We start from the raw sequence: 22514 nt of genomic DNA on the forward strand, positions 1-22514 counted from the left end.
CATTCCTCATTCATTTGCAAGTCTCTGTGGGAAAGATATGAAAATAAACACACCGTTAAAGCATTACTACAACAATACATAGAGAGAACTTAGGATGTCAGAAAACACGTGGGTGGTGAGAAACTCCACGTAAACAAGCCTCATCTCATCTGGGGTCAGACAAGCAGCAAACAACAAGTTTGTAATAATATCTGTATAAATCATTAATTTATCTGTGGGAATAATTTCAAGTATTATGGGATGAGTGAGCAACATGCTGAAATGTCGATAATGGTATTTCTACTAAACGGATTGTTGGGTTTGTCGCCTCCTAGTGTTTACATTCAGGGATAATTGAAACGTTGATTAATAAACAATGTCTATTAACTACCACAGATAATAATGACAACCAAAAAGCATATTATTCGTGAATATGGTTTACAAAAATATGATTTTTTTTTTGTGTGTGTTTGATTTGCCAGATCAAGTCCAGCACAAACAGTTTATTCTAGTAGAGTGGTACAAACCGAGTGTCCCCTGCGTCGGTGGAATGGTGCGGTCCGTTGCCTAGGTGTTGGGAGAAGCCAGGGCACTCCTCCACGCCCGTACCTGGCTTTATGTCGCTTTTACCATTAAAGGGTGACTTAAACTTTTACTCCGCTGCATACTGAACGGCACCGTACAAAAGAAGTTAGCTTGTTAGCAGCAGAGCTCCACCGTTTCCTGCTCGGAAGCCAGTGCGGAGAGCCGCGGCTAACAGCGGGCAGCTAGCGGCGGCCCAGTGCGAGCCGACGCCGGGCTACCCTAACTTCTCAACCACTCATTTGCTCCTCCTCGTCAGACATTTTGGGAAGAAAAGTCAGCTGGAAGACAACGATGTTTGCATGACTTTTTTTTTTTTTTTTGGGGAAATAACAGAAGCCATTGCAGAAGGTATGAGTAGATTTTCGGAATAAATGCAGATTATCCACATTACACTCCTTGTTATTAATCAAAGCATGCTGAGCGAACCCAGCTATCAGATAGATGCTTTGCATAGCCTCTAACTCTGAAACTGGACTATGTCTGTTTCATCTGAGGGACACCAGCCAGGACCGTCTCCAAGCTTCTGATTGTAGGTCCTTACATGACTGCATTGTTCTAAATGAAATAAGTCTCCTGTTCTGCAGGGGAGCTCCAGACATGAGGCGTTTCCATGGTTGAAGGACTACAAGAGGAATGTTTCTTAACCTTGAGGATGTGATGATCTTTGCCACGGTGTTGCCTGTGGAGCTGTGTTCTAGTGGGTACCATGTAGACTCAGCTGATGCCTGGAGTCACTGTATTCACCATTGAGGGACTTCAACATTTACAGATGCAGCTTCATCACACTTGATGTGTTGACCATGGATCATGATGAGGTAACGTGCTTATCTGATCATTTGCTGGAAATATTTAAACTAATTGTGAAAAACTATTTGAAACTGTGACTTTTCTTTTGTGGTTCTTGGATGTCCCCTTTTGCCTGGTTTTGTTGTCAACAGCAGAGTATTTCATGAAAATAAAGAACGAGAGAAAGTGGCTGTCAGTAAATTAAGATTCACTGGTAGTGAATGGTGCTTCATGTCTAATCTTTTAGCCATTTACTTGACAATGGCAAGAGCAAAGAACAGCTGGTGTGATGTGGAAGAACAAGGCACATGAGACTTGATACCAAGCTTGTGGCAGTATAGTACACGCTGCTGGGGCAGCCATCAGTCCTAGAGTAGTTAAAGCGTTGCATGGAGGATCTGCTCATGTTACCAGACCTACAATGTAAAGTATTGAATTCAGCAACAGGTGTTAGTGCTGGCATGCCCAACTAATGTTGTGGTTCTGTCGTGTGTGTCACCAAATGGATTAGCTTTCAGTGAGACTAACAACCTTGATCTTGAATAGATTTGGTTGTGATGGAGATTACCCAGTAGTTTGATGTCCTGTTGCTTTGTAAAGGATTGCGTAGGTAAGAATACATTTCTCATTGGTGCCTTAGCTTTACTCTTAGTTTGTCCATGTCTGTGTGAAGTTTGTTGAGGAGTTATTCTGCTATAGCATTTTAAATATCCTCAGGGATGAATATCCTTAACCCTAACACTACCCCTCACTTATTCTTTCCCTGGGCTCTCAGGTTTGGACAGAGTTGGACCACATTTCTAAGAGACTTCAGGAGGATGGTTTGTCTCCAGAAGCCAGTGTTGAGGAGCGACAGCGCCACCTGTGGCAGCAGCTGCTCGACAGCGAGGCAAAGCTCCAGTCAGCCAACAAGGAGCTGCAGACCCTGCGTACCCAGCAGGCCAATGAAATGGAGGAGGTGAATACTTTGGAGTCTTTGGAGTTGTAGTTGGCCAGCTGTCTGACATGTCAGTCTTTACACAGAATGTTCAGCTGTTACACTGAAACCATGGACATATAAAAACACTATAACCCATTATTACAGTACTGTACGTTAAAAAATATTCGCATCCCATTTTTGAAACAAGTACAGTAAAATAATTATTGCTTCAAAATGGCTTGTCCATCACAGCTGAATTAAGTTTAGATTTTCATCTTTGCTACTAGGTGGAGAGCTATGTTGCTCATATTCGTGGACTGTTGGAAGAGCGTGAGTGTCTGACTGCAGACTATGAAAGAGACGGTGAACATATACGACAAGAGCTCCACCAGATGAGACAACAACAAGGTGAATCATTGCAAATAAACTTCACAATGCTGGTACAAGTTTTCGAGGCTGACAGAAAGGCTGTTATAATCAATAGTAGTGGTTATAGTACTGTAATACTATTTTTTGTTACAAATATAATCCAGAAAAGCATAATAGGAAACAATAGTTATAATTTTCCAACTAAGGTTTATTAACACATTAACTTAAATCTCTATTTGTCAGGAATGGTTTAAAATATGCCTGTGAATATGACAAAGGCATGATTATTTCTTATATAATACATTATAATATAATATTTTGTCATGTTCATCCATAATCTGTGACAGTACAACGATACTCTGTATGGAATGTTGTTGCACTGACTTGCCTGAAGATCTATATGATGAAACTCTTTTTACTAGAGAGTCAGAGCAAGGAGGTGGCAGAGATGTTGGCTCAGGAGGGTCTCGGGGAGATGGACTTGAGTACTCCCAGTGAGCAGGTTGCTTACTTGCTGGTGGAGAGGGCCACACTGCTGGAGAGGCTGGAGGCGGCTGAGAGGACTCTGGAAAGTCAGAGCCTCACTTACAAGTTGAAGGAAGTCCAGCAGCAGGTGAAGTACTGATCTACATACTGGTTGTGTAGTTAATTTTCACCATTTGGACTGTGATTCTGAGGTTCTAGCAGAAGCCTAAAGCCTCAGAATGTATGGTCTTCTGTTGCTTTGTTTTTTCAAGCAAACTTGTCAGGACCTCATGGATGGTTACCAAATTATCAGGCAAATATCAAGAAATAAATATTGCAGAAAACTGTAGATAGCATGGCAAAGATGGAGGGACTGTCATTGTCTCCGAGATATTTTTTCAGTTTTGGCTGAACGGGGCGAAGATGCGATTCCAAATTTTTACAAAGTACAGTACAGATAATCACGTGGGTCTTTCCTTTCACCAGTCCTCATCCCAGAGTCCGTTGAAGAAGCTGTTTGGCCTGCGCAGGTTGGGTCAGAGCAAACAAAATATTACCCCTGTAGGTTTTCTTCTTGCAGAATATACTAACCAGCTGACTAACAGTAACATTATACATTATGTGATTACTGGCTTCTCTCAAAGTGGAGCTGTGAAAAGCCTCCATATCTGCATGAGCACTTTGATGCAGACAGCGTCTCTTGCTGAGTAACATTTCTGTGAATGTGATTGTCTAACAACAAGGAGTGTTGAATGGCATGTCACAGGTAACAGCATGTGACAAGTTTTGTCCCACTTGTCTCTTTGCACAGGTGAATGCAGACATATAAGATCATAACTCATTTCCCTCAACCCTTTCCAGGCCTACAGTGATGGTGAATCTCAATCTGGATGCATGTTTCTTACCACAGCATGTTGGGTTACTACATTTTCAGTCATGTATAACTGTCTACTTTTTGCCACACTCCTCCCTCTCAGACTATCTGCACTTCTTTCTTTTACCTCAGGCCCACATTGAGGAGATTTCTCGGGAGAGGAATGAACGCCAGCGGCTGGAGCGGGACCTGGAAGAGGCGTCTAGGAGACTCGCAATGGCTCATCAGGATATCCGCAGACTCACTAATGAGCTGGATGCTGCTAAGAACGACAATCTAGACCCAAATGGTGTGTTGAGTCCTTGTTGGAATTGAATGCACAGTCCATATGAATGCTTAGTTTAACACATGCAGCCCCAGTTGCTCTTCTGACCCTAATTTATGTCTATATACAGTTAATGTTTTTCACTCGTACATGTCAGTATCACTTATTTTCAGTCAACAACAACAACACATGGAAAGAAATGCTGTGAATTGTGTGATGACGCAGGAATGATATAGTCAGATATTCAGAATTAAATTGCTACTTTAATCTCAGGGTCTGATCTTGAGGTAACGGTCCAGGAAGTAGAGAACCTGAGGAAGGAAGTGGACAAACTGAAACACTGTGGTGAGACTGACTTTGGTGTTCATTTAGAAACCAGCTTTCCTTGTGTGACACAGTGTCGAGATTGAGATAAACCTTTGCAAGCAAATTTGAAACAATTTAAAAAAAATTTCTTAAAAAACTCACCATTCTGGAACACTGACCACCTTCCCTTAAATTAGAAATATTTCATAAGGTTGAAATATTACAAGGTTTAAGCAGGTAAAGCAAAAGAAAGTAAAATAATGTTTTACGTATAATATAATTTTTTTAGTCATTCATGGTCATAGTTTTGTCTCTTCACAGATATGATAAAGCTGCAGCAAGCCGTAGAGCACAATAACAGACTAGATGCCGATAACAGAGCTCTGAGGGAGAGAATCCAGAGTCTAGAGTCTGAAAAGAAAGATGTCCTGAAGCAGGTTGGTATTTTAATGAATCACTGCAAAATTAAAATCAAATGCTGTTGCAGTAATTCAACATCGTTTGGTCTTGTGTTTGTTCAGGTGATTATTAGTGATGCAGAACAAAAGGATCAAAAAGACAAGAGCACTGATAGGGAATCACAAAACAATCTCTCTGGCCCCGAAAAGGATCACGTTCACAAAAGGTAAAGTAGTCGTCTTTCAACAACTGCATCACAGTTACTATGAAAAATATAGATTGCAATGATTCATGGAAATATGTCAAAATAAAATCCCCACTGCTCTTGCTTATTTTAAGCCTCATAAAAGTCAAAGTCAGCTTTATGGTCAGTTCTGCGACAGGTGTACACATAAACAGAACTGAAATTGCATTCTCCTTCAGGTGTCGTGAGGCGATGGAGGACAGGCTTGTACAGGTGAGGGAGTTGCAACGTCAGCAACAAAGGCTTTGCAAAGCCCAGGAAGAGCTGGAGGAAAGGAATGAGGAGCTGGAGGCTCTGCTGGGGGAGGCTCAGAATGCCAGCAAGGAGGAGAGGCATCGCCATGAGGCAGAAATGGAGGGACTCCACAGAAAGGTAAGCAAGAAGGTTAAGTGCTGCTCAGAATCCATCTCACTGGATAGAGGTGTGATGGATCAATGTTGTGGTTTAGGAATATTTCACCTGAGAGGCTAGCTTCTCACATTTTGAATTAAATAGAGAAAATACCTATTTGATAACTGAATGATCCTCTGAACTAATTGATCAATGCAGATAAAAAACCTGGAGGCAGAGTTGAAGAAGCAGATTGCCCAAGAAAAAATACTTAGTAATGGAGAAGAGGTCAAACCCACGGAGTCATACTTGCAGCTGGTGAGACATCCTTTACTTTGAATAGCACTATCGTATTAAAAAAGAAAGAAAATAATTTTGATTGCATGGACCCACGACCCCGTGATGGATGGGTGTATGGATGGATGGATATTAATTTACATGATATTCAAAACACACACATGTATAATGTGCTTCACAAGTATTAAGTCCCTTTATGGAGACAGAGCTCCAATCCAAATGCTTATAATAGAAATACATAACTACCCTTAGTTAAAATGTCATTTTAACATGTACAATAAAATATTTCTATTCACCAAAACACTCTTACAATGCTGTTCTCTGACATTGCTATAGTATTATCACACATTGCCATTAGAATTTATGAAGAAAGAAGTAAAGAAAACAAACTTTTACACTCATCTTGTGAAGATTAAATTAGTCTTACATTCTTTGAATTTCATGACTCACTCTGTTGACACATGAAGCACTTGAGAGACAGCAGCCAGGAGAGAATGGCTCTGCTCGAGGCCCGTCTGACTGAGGAGAAGGACTGGAGGAAGCAGCTGGAAGTGGACCTTTGCGCTGCCCAGACTGCCCTCAAAAAGGACAAAGAGGTAAAAACTGTAAACATTCGTATGCTCCCTGTAATAGAAAGCAGTCATAAATGACACGCCATTTACAGTTAGAGATTTTGTTCAAAAGGAAGTGTATCAGTAGTTTTGAATCGAAGAAATAACAAAATCAGTGAAGTTCAAGCCAAACAGACATCATGAGTTCTTGTTTCTCCACACTAAAGACCTTGCAGATAGGTGAGCGAGAGCTGAAGAAGCTGAGACTTGAGGTGAACAGTCTCCAGACTGAATGCCAACAAGGGAAAACACTCATCAAGAGCCTTACCCAAGTGAAGGGGGAAAAAGCCGTTCTTGAAGAAAAGGTTCGTTTATTAAGTTTTAATGAAGATTTATATGTGGCATAGTGTTTTAAAACACGATGAACCTGAGAAACCGTTCTTGCTATGGGGGTAAATAATGACTGAATATTGATGTTAACATAACAAGGAAAAAAATGAGCAACATAGGACAATGCTGTATATTAAATGTTAACATTTAATATATAGAGGTAAATGTATATTTAATGTTAACATCAAAATGTTGAATTTACAGACTTCATTATGAGTTTCTCTTGATCTTTCTGTCTTTCCCTCTATGCCAGTTGGCCCAGATGGAGCGTGCCCACAACAGGATCCAGAAAGAGCTGGATTTCTACAAGAATGGTAACCGGACCCAGGATGAGAGCAAGGAAAACAGGCTTCAAGTCCAGCAGCTGCAAGAGCAGGCCAACGGGTTAACTGCTGAACTCAGCACCCTCCAGACAGCACACAATGCCTTGAGGTTGTTATCATACCAGAGGTCACAGTGTGAATTACATTGGCTTGTTCGGTCATATTTTAGAGGTGTTATGTTGAAATAGATCAGTGTTAAGAGATAACTGCTACAGCTGGTATTATAGCTAGCCTCGAGGACTGGAGCACTGTTTGTGTGTTTTACATAACTGTGCATCCGTCCCAGGTCTGAGATGGCTTCTGAACGACAGCAGACTGCACAGCTCCGGGCACAGCTGAACTCCAATCTACATGAGAAACTGGCAGCAGATGGGGAAAGGGAGCGATTCAAGATTGAGGTACAAAGCCTCAAAGAGCTGCTCAAGTGGCATCAAGAGCAGCTCTCTTTCACAAAGGAAGCCCCTATTAGCAGCCAGCCATCTGAAGTGAACACAGCTCATGTAGAATGTAGACTCAGTCCAGTGGAGAGGAGCAAGGATGGGAGCTCAGATCAGGTAACTGGATCACATGTCTGGTGGAGTCGTTCGATTTGTCTGCAGTTTAAAGTGTAAAAATGATCTTGAAACTTGAGTTATTTACACGTTCATAGAGGTGAATGAAGGTAATACCCTCATCCAGAAGTACGTTTGTGTGTGTGTGTGTGTGTGTGCGCATGCGCGTGCGTGCATGCGTGTGTGTGTTTCTAGCTTTCTTGTGTGAAGCAGGAACTGAATCAACTGCAGACTAAACTAGTGGTGGAGCAGCAGCTGGCCTCTCAGCACCAACTGGCCCTGCAGGCTCAGGCCAATGAAGCTCAGGCACACATCAAGGTGTGTGATCTTAAAACACCTCTTTGCCATTTCAAGTACAGCAAACATCTTTCATCTCTGAGTTTGTGTTTTTTATCTAAGCGCATACTAAGGTTATTTTGTCTTAACATTTTGCCACAGTTGACTGTGCTTTTATACTTTATTTCTATTTTTTGTAAACATCAATGTGTATATTGGTCATTTTTTTTACATTCAACATTTTGGTAGCCTAGCCTGTAGCATGTGTAGCAGTCTTTAATCTTTTATATTCATCTTCATTAAGGCTTAAAAAAAATCAATTTCATCCTTTTATCGAATCTGACTCTCTTGATTAAAATTATCACATGCAAGATTGGCTTAATGGTGTCAGAAATTAAACTAGGGACAGTTATGTTATACAGTACATGTGCATGTTCAGTCCCAGGATTTGGTATTGAGCCAGAAGGCAGAAGATGCGAAACAGATGAAACAGGACCTGCAGAGGGCCCAGAGCCTGTTCTCTTCAGCAGAAAGAGAGCTGCGCTACGAGAAGGAGAAGAGCACCGACCTGAAGCGACACAACACCCTGCTGGACCAGGAAAAACTCAAGGTATCAAATTATACAACAGACTTGGGATTGGTGAACACCTCTGAATTTATCAGTTCATCCACATGTTCTTAGTCAACCAGATACTGCACTGTCAGTGTGAATTCCCATCAGTCAGTTTATAAGTGTAGCCTGAACCTGAACAGGGAAGAAATGTGCTGTACAAAAAGATTGGATTGATCCTCTGAGTCTGTGATCACGCTGTAATGTCATGTTCTTCCTTTAGCTGTGTGCTGAGCTCAAGCAGGTCCAGGCCAAGCTGGTGCAGGTCGAGCAGAGTGTCCACTCTCAGGAGGCCGAGTGTGAACGTCAGCAGCACAAAATCAGAGAGCTGGAGTTAGAACTGGCACGCAACTCAGCAAACCACAGTGCCACCACCAGTCTACAGGAGGACCTGCAGGCAGAGAGGGTGCGACTCATTGCTGCTGACAAGAAGGTCAGTGTTCATGCAGTCCCGCAGTTTCTGCTCAAGAAGTAATGCTAACTGTGTTTTCCTTGCCCAGTTCAGTAACCAAATTACTGGATTAAAATTACAAACACTGCCAGGGTTTAGTGTATCCTGTTCACACAAAATAGAGAGGCAAAACTGTGATCTTGCATTGAGGCAAAGGTCTCCTCTTTGGTTATCACTTCTCTAGAGCTCATGTAAAAGATGTGCAAGTCTTTTTCAGGGTATTTATCCAATGACAGGCAGACAGCAAATCATGGGATCCTTTAGAAACAATCAACACTTTTGGTATTGATGATTTCTGTATGTGCTGCTGAGTGAAGCTGCAGCTCTGTTGTGATGGCAGGTGTTGGAGCTGCAGCAGCAGTTAAAGAACGCCCAGCACCAGCTGCGGGTGGAGGAAGCACGAACCACTGAGTGTGATCGCATGAAGAGGGAAAGCAGGGATCTTTCTGATGCCTTATCAGTCCTGAGAGCCAAACAGCAGGAGGAGCACCTCACCAGGTCACACCAACTGCTACTGAAGTCAACTCACGTTTGACTTCCTTTGTGTTGGTGAAATATTACGAGAAGTAACAGGCCTTTTCCTCCATTTTCTGCTCAGGAAGCTGTTAGAGCAGCGTGAGGAGGAGCTGCAGCAGCAGGTACGCTCCCTGAGGCTGAACGAGGCCTCCATGTCCAGGATGAATGCAGAGCTCAACCAGCGCACCCAGCAGCTTGACACTCGTCTGGCCATCATGGAAACAGAACTTAGCAAGTCCAGGGAGGAAGTAAGGAACACTGTTTACTGAGTTCATCACGTTATTAGTAAGGCAGGGTTTTTAGTGCCTGATACACCTTTCACACCTGGAAGGTTCCAACTTTCTACGACATCCTACAAGCGAGAAGAATTTTATTATAGTCCCATCTTATCATGGTTCATCAAAAACCTTGACTTTTGGCAGAGTCACTGTACGTCTTTACCACATCACATAACTGCTAGTCGTAGTTTTTGTTTATGTATCCATACACAAAAGTGACTTTCATACAATTTGAATTCAAGTTTACATGCGTGTTATACTGTGTCCTGTAGATGAGAGAAGCCCAGAAGTCAAGTCACAAACTGCTGGAGGACTTGTCAGGCAGCCAGCAGGAGTGTGCTAGGCTGGAGGAGGAGATGCAGGAGGTTCTCCTCCAGCTTGATTCAAATGTCAGGTGTGACAAGACAGTAAAAGTAACAAAGTTATATTATAATCAGCACTTAAGATGGGGAGAAACTGTTGGTCCTGATGCTACTGTCCTCTGAAACCTCTAATTAGGAAGTACAATGAAAAGCAAAGTCAGTACAAGACGAAGCTGCGTCACGCCAAACAAGTCTTTGTAAAGACGACGGCTCAGAAGGACAACATCATCCAGAAACTGGAGAACGACCTCATGCTGGCATCCAGCCTCTCACACAAGGTCTCACACATGATGGAAAATTAATCCTTGATAGTTCTTTCAGAATACTTGTTTTTATATCTTTCTGCCTCTCCTCTCCTCCTGGTGGGTTTCAGGAGAAAGAGAGGATCCATACAGTGACGGAGGAAAACGAAAAGCTTTTAAGGGAGAAGAGAGAGCTGTTTACAAAGATGAGCGAGACAGAGGAAATGGCCAGCAAAAGCATGATGACTGCCTCGACTGTCCAACACAGGTATCTGGATGAGTCACACTCCCACAATTCATACATTCTGGCTGATGTTTGACGTTTGCTGCTGATGATCAGGATCTGAACCTGGAATTGAATAGTATTGAAAAACCACTTGTGTTGAAGGGCCAGTGTCTTAGAAATGGAGAACAGACAACTTCAGGATCGAGTCCTGAAGCTCTCCAATCAAGTGTGTGCCTCAGAGCTGGCCCTGAGAAACACTAAATCATTCTATAACCTGGAGGTAAGACCATACAGATCAATCAAGCCTTAATCTGACATGCCACTCAAGGTTTTAGGAAACTGCTTCCACGCTGTTAGTGAGGTGAACAATATTGTCTGAAAATGATGAAAAGGTGGAGTCTGTTTTGCCTTAGGATGTTTTAAAGGTAACAGAAGCACCTTGGCCCAAATGTACAGTGATTTATTGTCCCAGAATTGGTTCAAATTCTCTACAGATTAGCAAGACAGTGCTCCCTGCTGAAAGTCTCTGTGACCGCATCCTGCAGACATCTTCGCTCAGGTAAGACGGTTCTGAGAAAACAAGGTGCATCTGTAATTTTATTTATTGATTTTTAGATGTAATTTACATTTCTGCGTAGAATTGACATATTAATTTCCTGATATGTATTTGTCCATAGGCTGGACCCAGGTTCATGTAGGAAATTGGACATCCTGGATGCTATCTGTCGTGTGAAGGTGGGCGAGTGCTTGGACAGCACGCAGCAGTCTGTCTCCATACGCCAACCCTCCGAGCAGAGCTACCTGAACCTCACCTCCCCATCAGGTCCTGAAGGCACCAAAGGTAGAGAGAGCAGCACTAATAACAGTGACCAAGAATGAGAGGACGGATGTCAGCGTATGGCACTAAAGCATCCGAGGATTAAAGGATTTTAAAAAAAAAAAAAAGGCACAATGTAGACAGTTTAAACATAGGATAAATGAATGGGAGCTTCCACTACAGTTCAGTTTCAGGGTGAAATTTCTTTAGTATTGAAAATCAGGTTCTTGTTTCATTGGGTGCAGAGCAAAGGTAAATGTGGGTGGGACTGATCAAAAAATGCCCGTGCCAAATATTTTTAAGCATAATTTTATTTGTATGCAGATGTGTGCATGTCCGGAGTAAATGGCAGTTGTTTGCATCAGCACACACCAAAACTAATAAGCAAAAACCTTGTGTTGGTTTATGGGAAAGCTTGTTTTTATTTAATATAATGATGCAAAGTAACCATGTGACTGTCAAACAGGAGGAATATTGGAGTGAGATTGGTTTGTACTGAGCACTTTATGACTGTTTACTTGTTTACATTTTGGTCAAATGCCGAAGTGGAATGTTAGAGTGGCCATGACACTGTCGATGGCTCGTATTTTACCACAGTTATAATGTAATAATGGCATTATATCTTCAAGTTGGTGTGTCAAAAAAATACATTTTTCAGTCTTTGATGTCAAATGTAGCACTAATAATACTGTGGAGTGGCTTTGTGCCTGCTAAATAGAGTCTACTTGTTGGGGTCCCATCACTCCCGACTGCTTGTGAACTTAGACCGCTCCAGTATTCACAACACATACATCATCCTATTGGTCAAAAACATTGAACAAGAAAACCTAGTATTCCAGGAACGTTTGTCTGTTTCACGCATCCTGAATGTTCTTTCACATCGTTGATACCCCGAAAGACATGTTAGGACACACACATTGACCCTTTTGTACTGATACTATTATTTTGTGTCAATAAAAGGTTGCACACAAATGTATATTTATTTTCATTGTCCATGAAATGATGAAGCGTTTGTTTTTGTACTGCTGCTACTGGGTATATCAAATAGTAAAAGGACAGGAACAAAAGTGAAAACAGTTTTGTTTCTCCCTTTGTAATTGCTCTCTCTCTAAAAAAAAAAAAAAAAGTTTTGTTGGCTGGAACAGCTTTAAAACCAGTCAGTGATGAATTTATAACAGTCTGTTTATTAAACAAGGTAAAGATACAAAGCTTTTTTCTTTTTTTTAAACATTGATAACCTTAGTTTAACTTGTCAATGTTGGCTGTGCATAAGTAGTTTTCTAGAAACTGTATATGAAACCACAATGCAAGACAGGAAAAAGTGTAATAAATCTACGCAATATCTTTTCATAGACAACATGGGTTAAACAGTTATCATACAGATTACAGCTCAGGAACTCCATGCGGAAGCAAAAAAAAAAAAAGAAAAGAAAATGTCAACAAGACTGAATACTGCAGAACAATACAGAGTAATGGAAAAGGGATGATAAACAGTTAAGGCTTACATGTAATAACTGATAGAAAACATGAATATTAATAACACACGGGTAAACTAAAATAATCACATTAAGCTTTTTACGAAAACCGAAACAGAACATGTTTATGCAAACTTAGTAGTAGGTACTATAAATGAGTAACATGTTTACAGAAACATGAACATTTTCCCATTATCTCAAAAAGGAGTAAGTTGAAGAGGCAGGGTCTGTTGTTGGTGTAAATGTTTTCAGGCCAGCGGCTTGAGTAATAGGTTTTTTATTCTTTTGAAAACATACTATATACTGTATATGTATTTTACATTATTCTCAGTTCCATCTCAACATACCATATAGCCGTAGCACCTTTTCTGAAGTCCCCTGAAGAAAACAGGGTACTCTATTAGTACCATCCAGAGGTTAGAGTTACAGTAAAAATACAACAAACAATACTGTATACAATAAAAGGAATAATAACAAAAAGGAAAATAAAAAGGAGAAGCATCATCTCCACAAAAACTCATAATATAATCCTATGGAATATGATTTATACTGCAGTTTATTACAAATGGGTAAAGCTTATTAAGAATTTAAAAAAATACTCAACTGGGTCAGAGTAACTGTACAGTAACTTCACATTTTGGTCCAATGTTTAGGTTTAAAATTGAGTACAATTTAATAACTTGGAGATTTATTTCAAAATAAGGGCTAAGTAGCGTAGAGCTGGCACTGATTCATGTGCAATTTATTCACTCTAATACAAGAACAAGAGTCGAAGCCAAGCCAAGTAGAGGAAGCAGACATTCTCCCTTCACATGATTTGGACTTTTCTTCGAACCCCAACACGATTCATATATGGCACTAGTTAATGGGACGTGAGGAAAAAGCGTAATGTGAAATGCAGTGTTTGTTTGATCACATGCCATGATCAGAAAGGTGCCATAAAAGATGGATCAAATATGGAGTGAAATATATTGTAATCCCCAAACAAAAAAACAACAACACAAAAAACATTCATCTTTCTTCCCTTACTCTTTTCCTCTACCTCCCGAAGTCAGTAATACAACTCCAACATACAATCATTAAAATTGTCATCTATCGATTGCCTTTTTTAAATTTAGATGACCCTGTTCATGTGAGTAAAAACACAGAAAGTAACAGAAAAAAGGCTGTTATTTCTACACAGTCAGTACTCTTAGCTGCCACGAGTAATGCCATTTGGCATTTCATTTTCCATCCAACAAGATCGAAACAATTTGAGCCAAAAACCACAAGGCCTAAAAGTGCTTTAAGATCATCTTTGGATGCGTCCATACACCCAGCAAACAGTTTTTCCATGTTCTCAATTCTTGATAGGGGCAAATATCAACTGGTATATTTTGGAAAACCCATTTAATGGAAGAGAGAGAAAAAAAAACGACGACATTTCTGATGGTCAATGCATCCCCCAGTTTATATGACGCTTACGAAAGTGCTTATTAAATCTGACGCAAGACATTCTTTGCTACTCAATCACCCGGAAAATATCTAGTATTGTTACATTCACAAAATAACGCTGTGCTCATTTTTGACCGACGGCCTGTGTCGAGGTGGATGGAGGCAGCTAGTTTACTGAATGCTTATGTCAGCTGTCATAATGCTAATGTAAGCGTTATGTAGATGGATGTGGGTGCGGGGGCCTCAATGTCCAGCTGCAAGACTCTGAATCCGACCTGCCGCTGACCGCTTTAGATGAGGGAGATGCGTATGGGGATGCTGGGGGACTCTGTCCTCTGAGGCGACTGGTGGCTCACTAGGTGCTCCACCACTGTGTGTTTGGACATGTGCTTCATAAGGTAGGTCTCCTACGAAAACACACCACACATGGTCCAAGATGAATGTAGCAGGTATTTTATGACTGCTTGGTTTGAAACATTTAAAAAGGATTATTTACATTTTCATATAGTTAAAAAAAAAAAAAAATCACAAACAGGCAACAAGGCTGGGTTTGAAGCCATCGAAGCCAGAACACCAGTTTACTCACTGAGGTGTATGCACGGCCACACATGCTGCAGCAGTAGGCCTTCGCATTTTTGATGGCATGCGCCGACAAGTGGATCTGCAATGATGCAGAGTCTGAGTAGGCACGGTAGCAGTTAGGACATTTATAGGGCTTATCTTTATTGTGCTGCCTCTGGTGCGACTGAGAGAGGAGAAAAAGAGAGAAATTACTCATTTGTTATCACAGCAAAGCCATGAACCACCATCAAGAGGTGTGACCACGTACTCACCTGGAGGTTAGACAGTTGGGTAAAAGCCTTTTCACATCCAGGGTGAGCACATTTATAAGGCCTATCACCAGTGTGGATTCTAGGACAAATGAAGCAGATTGTTGACTTTAAATTGTGTTTTTTCCACCTTTTTTTCAACTTGGGTTTTCTGTCCGACTGCAGATGAAATTGGCGCAAATAAATTATCTACTAGAACACACACTTGACCATTTAAATACTTTTTTCCTTACACAAACAAGACTTAATACATGTTTCGTACCTGGTGTGCTGCTGCAGGTGTGAAAGCTGACGAAACGAGTTCTCGCAGTAGGAGCAGTGGTAGGGTTTGATCCCCAGGTGGATGCGCAGATGTTGAGACAAGTAGGAGGCGTTGGCAAACGTCTTGGAACAGTGGGGACACTTGTGTGGTTTGGCCTCTGTGTGGGACTTGGAGTGAATCTGCATCTCCGACTTAGTTAAAAAGGTGAGCGGACAAACTTTGCATCTACATGACAGAAAAAAAGATAACAAATATGATCAAATCGGGCTGTTCCAGTCAAGTTAGGTTAGAATATGTCAGAGCGGAACAGCTGTACTTTCTGAAAAGACACATTTTTGAGACTTTTCAAGTAAAACAATAACAATTCTGAATCATAATTCAAAATCCAACTACCTTGCAATCATTGTTAAAGAAGTGTAAGCTCTTTTTTTAAAAGTAGGCTTAAAACGTCCCTTTTTGATGAAACTTATAGTTACGATGGCTCGGGCTTCTCTTAGTTACACTGCTATAGGCCTAGACTGCTGGGAGATTCACACTGAGCTCCTCTCCACTCTTCGTTCTGTCTGGTCTCCTCTCTGTTACTGCTGCTCCTCTCTGACCCTCTATCCCAGCAAACACATGTTACTGACTTGACTTCTTCCCAGGAGTCTCTGCGTCCTCACAGGTTTTCCCAAGTTCACCCCTCATCTTTCCATCCGATGAGGGCCTGCTCCTCTACTGACACCAGTATCATTCCTCATCTATCCATCGGCTGGGGTCCTGCTTCCTTCTTTCATCTGTCATCATCATGCATTTATCCATGCAGCCGTGATAGCGTTTATGATATAGCTGTCAGGTTCAAGCTACTTAGATGGTAGAGTTCTCTCTTATGTCCTGACAGTGGTAGTATGCATACATGTGTCTACTCCTATTTCCCCTCTTCTCACCCCTTCACCATACCCCCCCCCCCTCTTCTTCTTCTTCTTCTTCTCTGTAATCCCAACTAATCAAGGCAGACAACCATCCTCTAGTAGTCGGGATCTGCTCGAGGTTTCAGTCTGTTAAAAGGACGTTTTTTTTCTTGCCACTGTTTGACTGTTAGATCCAGAATTCTGTTGGGTTTCAGTAAATAGACTTGAGAGACTGGTTTTCAGGTCTACATGTAAAGAAAGTTACATGAGACGACTATTGTAACAATTTGACGCTATATAAATATAATTGAATTTGATTCATTCATTCATTCATCTTCCAACCCGCTCAATCCGCTAACGCAGGTCGCAGGGTAGCCAGTGCCTATCCTGGCAGTCTCAGGGCGTGAGGCGGGGGACACTCCGGGCACGACGCCAGTGTACCGCGGAGCCACATAGAAACAAACAACCACTCACACACACACTCACTCCTACGGTCAATTTGGGACCGGCCAATCAACCTGAAGCGCACGCTTTTGGAGGTGGGAGGAAGCCGGAGAACCCGGAGAGAACCCACGCAGACACGGGGAGAGCATGTGAACTCCGCACAGAGCGCGACTCGAACCCGGGTCCGCCCGCCGTGTTGTGAGGCAGCAGCGCTAACCACTGCGCCACCGTGCCGCCCTTGAATTTGATTATTTGATGTTATTTATATATAGAAATATTCAGACAAATTGGTTCTTGCAACCTTCAGAGTTACTAAAGGTTTTCACGCTGAAAACAAAAGTGGGGAATCTATTATGGCAGCGGTGGTCTACGGTCTATTTAGATGATAACGTGACTCACTGCCTCTGCAAACTCAAATAAAAAACTAAATTTGAATTCGTATAGAAGGAGTTTTCCATGTCGTAATTGAGACAAACATCGACCGACAGCCCACTGAGTGAAGCACTCATCTAATCACATGGAGTGTTATATTGACGTCTCAGTCAGGAGGAGCATGTTTCAATCACCATTTTTTAAATATTTACTTTGTCTCCAGCGAATACCTATCAATCTTTCTATTTCACAATTAAATCTGTGTCGTGGCTTTGCAAGGTCAGCAGTAAAAAGGAAATGTCCTTCTCTCTGTGTAACACTATAAAATGAAAACAAGAGCTTCTCTTGTCCAACCTGTAGGTTTTTCCCTCTTTGGGTGCGACAGTAATGCAGCCTTGGTCGGCTAGGATGGGGTACGGCACCACCAGCAGGGGACCAGAAGGGTTTTCAGCTTTGATCTTCTTCCGTCCTCGGGGTGTTTTAGGTGGAGGGCCCAACAGCCCAGCCAGGCCTCCAGCTTTCATGTGGTCCATACCAGGGCCACTGGCCAGCCCAGAGATGATGTTCACGGAGGGGGCACCGCCGAGGCGGTTGTGGCTGCTAGAGGTTGGAGTCGTGGGGGTCAGAGCCTCTGAGGTGTTGTGACTGTCGGGACGGGACGAAGGAGCCAAACCTGCAGATGAAGAAAAATACAGAACCATATCAACACCAACGTCCAGAAGATCGCATTCATTGTTCGTTAATATTCCACCTCTAAATGCTTCACAGTTAGAAGTAATAATCCTTAAAGTTATAAATAAAACATGTTTTTAATGACACATTTTCAACTGATGGTGATGGTTTTTATTCATTTAAAATACTTAATCTTGTTCAGACTGTTATTTATATTTTATTGTGTGAAGAAAAGGTGCAATATAAATAAAATTAGTATTCACAGCTGACACACAGATGTTGCAAACGGTTAGACGTGACTGACAGAATATTTGCCTAACCAAACCCACTGCTGTGGCAGCTCCACAGCCTCGAGCCAGAGCCGGAAAAATGGATTGAAGTTGACAAGATCCAAACGCATGCTGAACCTTCTTTTATTTATTTTATTATGCTCTCTTCCGTTACTACAGTATGTCATGTTCGTCCATGTGCCCTCCCCCCAGTCAAACTAATGTAAGATCCCTCCCAAAAACAGCAGTCAATACGATACAACAAGGATGAAACAAGTGAAAACACGTAGATCTCAGCTAGTGAGACGGTGTACCTAAAAAGAAAGCCATGTCCGTTGTTTGGGCACATTCTGGTTTTGTTGAGAAAAAAAAAAGAAAAGAACAAACAACCCAGTTTTAATAGTTCAATAATTCACATTAACAGTCCAAACACAATAGGAGAGCTCCGCAGGCAGCGCATAAACAAACATGTAAAATAAATAACCCTTCATTACTGGCAACCGAGGCTTAAATCGATCAGGACATTGACCTGAAGTCATATCGCACAAGGCTGGTTGTTGTCGGGTTACCAGGTCAGTGTGGTCATACGACCAGCCTGAAAACCAACAGGTGTGTCTCTGGGTGTTCACACACACTGTTTTGGGGACTGCTCTGCCTTCATAAAACAGTCCGTTTGTTTCCCTGCTTTAAGCCTCAGGAGGTTTTTGGTAAAATATCATATCTGAAGTGCTGCTGTTTCTCAATCAGCTAACTACTGATGCTATAAATATCTCAGTGGTTTCTCATTCTGCCTGTCTGTATGCAGCCTGAACAGTAAATGTAATTGGCACCTGAATTACAAAGCAACCACTGTGTGACTTTAAATATCCCAGCCTACAGAAATAATTCAAGTTTTCTTGATCACACAGTTGCCATTATAAACAAGCCAGAAGATGTTCTTGTTGATTTCTCCCTGTGTCAACAGACCATAGACTGCTGCAGCACCTGAGCGATGGTTCATCCGGCCAGGTTGTTCGCTGAGCTGTCTCATGTGCCAATCTTCCCACAGTCCTTTGGCCTTCACTGCTGACTTGTCGTCCATATTTCCATCTGGAAGTTGGTATTTTGACAAGAGGACACTTGTTAAAATGGACTTTGTACTTGTTATGATCATGTTAACGATTATGACACAGCGTGAAGTCAAACTGGCCTAAAAAACAATGAAGTGAGGGCTGTACCTGGTCCAGAGGTGGAGGCGGGGCGGGCGTGCAGAGCGATGTCGGGTTGTCCAGACCCCTGTGGCTGCGGGTGGTGACCCGGCACCTGTTGCGGCTGGGGCTTTGGCACCGACATGCTGTGCTGAGCGCTTCCATCCGGTGACGATGTGGGCACCAGCAGAGGCTGCTGGGAAGGAGTGGAGGTAGGTGGCAGGTGCAGGGGTCTAATCTTCTCCGCCATCAGCTGCTCCTTGATCTTGTTAATGAGCACCAGGTTATCCAGCTGAAAGGGTTAACGGGTCATGCTCAACAGAAAACAGCCACCGTGTGTGAATGTCATTCACGCCCCCCAAAAAAACAGATCCCAGAACAGAAAAGAAAGACCAGTGCACCATATAGGAGATATTTTTGTTTCATCTATGGGAACCAACTGCGACACATTCTTGGTGCTGAATGGCAGAAAAAACATTCACACATGGAATCAAATGGCAGCTAATGGCTGAAATGTCCCAGTAATGTCACGTCGCAAGTGGACTTACCTGGCCTGGCATGGATGGAGGTGGTGGCCAGAAATATGGGTTGTTAAATCGAGGCTCTGCCATCCTGAGACATACAACATTTATTGGAGATGTAATCAAAAGTCAAGTTAAACTTAATGAGCTGTTAACTCACTCCACATTTGTCACAGTTGGGCAGGAGTTAGGTACAACTCAGGATCTCAAACTGCAATGAGTATAAATTGTGAAACAAATGTGTGGGCAGAACGTTAACCTGACAGACAGGACGGCACTGAAATCACCATCGACTGGCAGGTGTCAGTTAGGGCTTTTCTTTGACTTCAAAATATGGCATACAATAATAACAAAATAAGAAAAGGTAGTAAGTTTAAAGTCTGGGTTTGCATGAACTGCTAAACTTTCAAAAATTAAAAGGATGCTCGATGTATTCCGCTTATACTGCTGATGCAGTTGACAAATCTCAAGAAGTTTAAAGACCAATTATAAATATTGGCTCATAATAATATTCAGCATTTTTTATGATATGTGAGTAATAAAAAAATAGTTGGATTTATTGAAAAAGCTTGTGCATGCATACAGCTACACCCAGAAGCATGTTGTTTTGATGGATTGAAAGATTATAAATATAAAAAATAGCCTAACATTTAACGTATGAATTTAAAGAGAAACTTAGGTTGATTTCACTTGACCTTGGACACGTGTCAGTACAGAATATCAAAATTCACTTTAGGACTGGACGATGACCATCATGTCCAGATTAAATCACAAGTCCTGACATCACTGTACTTTACCTTTGAATCAAACAGCATGAGAAGCTTTGGTTTCTCAACAAATCCTTTTTTTTTTTTTTTTTTTTTTTCATGGAAAGATTGTACCTCTTGTCCTCCAGGTATTTTTTTTTTTAGCAGAAAAGGTTTGCTCAGGTGTCAACAGCAGTCAAAAAAAATGTAAATCAGCTACGTTAACTCCAAAATATTCATTATATTTCAAATACATAAAAAAAAAATTTTATTACACCTGAGCTGCCTACAAGATAAGTATAATAAATTTTTCAAAGGTAATAAAATCATGCACCAAGGCTCTACTAAACCAGTGTTACACTCCAGCCAATGTGTCGAAATGATGCGTTCAGGGTCACAATAAATGAGCCCAGTTCAGTCAGAATATCGGCACCTTAAACGTGTCACCTGTGAAAACACAGCGGTCTGACGGAGCCTCAGCCGCCTAGCTTCAACATCTAGCCCTTCGGTTCCTTTTGTCACTCAATTCCTGAAAATAAATGGACGTCGCTTTAGATTTTTCAAATAAACGCCAATAAAACTTCCCGTTCTTTTTGACTTTTCGGACGCGTCGCCCGTCCGGGATCCCTGTGGACCCGCACTGACGGCCGGTTTCACGCATCGACCCTCCCGGTGCGCCTCAAGACATTCTCAGACAGTTTTTCTTTAAACATTTCCAGACAAAAGAGAAACAAAAATGGCAGCCTTATTTTTATAAGGCGGGACGCCATATTCTGCAGACCCCAAAATTTTTAGGAGCATGAACATCATATCGTGGGGACGTTGCCGGCGATGAGGAGCGGCCGACACGAACACAAAGGTGTGTTTGTCGTGTCAAAGGCATGAATGATAGTTTACGGCGAATTGCAGGTTTGAATAGCCCGGCCTCCCCACCTCTTAAAAAAAAAAAAAAACCCTGACACTTCCTACAACAACCAAGCCCTGCAAAAACAGCAGGGGAAGCGGGCAGGATGCAGACCGGAGCTCCACACCGCTGCGATCCGTACCGTCGTGCGAACGCTGCGGGTTCCAAATGTAAGCTGCGTAAGGCTGCGCCTCTCCGGCCACACGCCGGGCCATCTTCAGCAAAATTCACTTTCACCTCCGCTCTCTTTTTTTTTTTTTTTTTTCCTTTTTTTTTTTTCATATTCTGCAACTTTTGGACGAATCAAATGACAGCGATTGTATTTTTGTTCACGATGCATTCGTTTACAGCGCAATTTCAAACAATGCAACCCAGCGGAAGACACGAAACACACATGCACAAATACCTTGTCTCCTGGCTGCAGATATTGTCCTGCGAGGACAGCTATCATATAAAACGTTGATGTTCTTTCTGCTTGCCTCTAGTCGCTCCACCGCTTCCGGGTCGCTTTGTTCACTTCTGGGTGCTGCTGCAGGATCCGTGCACACACACAGGGGGGGGGGGACACTGTTAATGTTGCTATGGGTTTTTATTTTTTTTTTGGTTTTTTTGGTTGGTTTTTTTTTTTTTTTTTGGGTACGATGACCTACTTAGTTCACGTTTGTGAGAATCTAAAGCGGCATTTCAGTGCGCGTTTGGGCTGGATTTTGCAAATAAATCTGCAGGGGTGGATGTAGTTCCCGCGTTATGATGACACGGTAACAGGAGAAAGTGCAATGGGTAAAATGTAAAAAAAAAAAACACCGGTAGGATCAATAAAACATCCCAGACCGATAGTCAGCAGAGCTCCTTCCATTTCAATTAAAGCCAGGTCCACAATCAAATTCCTATCTTTGCTAAAACCATAATTTAATGTCACAACCAAATATTTAAATCTGGTGGATCTGGATTTTTATTTGGATCCATACACCTATCATTAATACGGTATCAATATGATCATGCTTTTAGAGCCACTACTCTTGCCTTGATGGGAAAAGTGAGTTACCTTCTAGGTTTGTGTCTCTTGAGTGCTGTTTGGTTTTTATTTAATGTTCACC

At 41.9% G+C, this 22514-nt stretch overlaps 2 protein-coding genes across 8 annotated transcripts; one reads left to right on the plus strand and one right to left on the minus strand.

Moving 5' to 3' along the window:
* Positions 1-557: 557 nt before the first annotated feature.
* ccdc30 (coiled-coil domain containing 30) lies at positions 558-12442 on the plus strand. Of its 6 annotated transcripts, none has more exons than XM_068327739.1 (27): positions 558-912; positions 1149-1379; positions 2126-2308; positions 2557-2677; positions 3061-3251; positions 3590-3664; positions 4110-4266; positions 4516-4587; positions 4870-4985; positions 5070-5173; positions 5371-5563; positions 5741-5839; positions 6286-6414; positions 6597-6734; positions 7013-7191; positions 7369-7636; positions 7829-7951; positions 8349-8519; positions 8743-8952; positions 9311-9468; positions 9569-9734; positions 10037-10158; positions 10263-10404; positions 10500-10636; positions 10757-10874; positions 11089-11153; positions 11272-12442. In XM_068327739.1, exons 2-27 carry the CDS (start codon positions 1365-1367, stop codon positions 11471-11473), a joined length of 3654 nt encoding a protein of 1217 aa, XP_068183840.1. In that variant the 5' UTR covers positions 558-912; positions 1149-1364; the 3' UTR covers positions 11474-12442. The 6 variants fall into 6 exon arrangements, with proteins under 6 accessions (XP_068183840.1, XP_068183849.1, XP_068183858.1 ...); XM_068327748.1 differs by having other exon boundaries at positions 7847-7951; XM_068327757.1 differs by lacking the exon at positions 4516-4587.
* A 133-nt stretch (positions 12443-12575) lies between these two features.
* On the minus strand, positions 12576-22494 carry znf362b (zinc finger protein 362b). 2 transcript variants are annotated; one of them, XM_068327803.1, is made up of 9 exons: positions 21560-22494; positions 19795-19858; positions 19277-19538; positions 19044-19148; positions 17473-17791; positions 15413-15637; positions 15154-15232; positions 14907-15065; positions 12576-14727 (listed from the first exon to the last, which is right to left on the minus strand). In XM_068327803.1, the coding sequence occupies exons 1-9, from the start codon at positions 21697-21699 to the stop codon at positions 14611-14613; spliced, it is 1470 nt and encodes a 489-aa protein (XP_068183904.1). In that variant the 5' UTR covers positions 21700-22494; the 3' UTR covers positions 12576-14610. The 2 variants fall into 2 exon arrangements, with proteins under 2 accessions (XP_068183904.1, XP_068183896.1); XM_068327795.1 differs by having other exon boundaries at positions 19026-19148; positions 21560-22493.
* Between the last annotated feature and the right edge of the window lie 20 nt (positions 22495-22514).

This window comes from Antennarius striatus, chromosome 2, assembly GCF_040054535.1.
Source record: "Antennarius striatus isolate MH-2024 chromosome 2, ASM4005453v1, whole genome shotgun sequence".
Taxonomy (NCBI): domain Eukaryota; kingdom Metazoa; phylum Chordata; class Actinopteri; order Lophiiformes; family Antennariidae; genus Antennarius; species Antennarius striatus.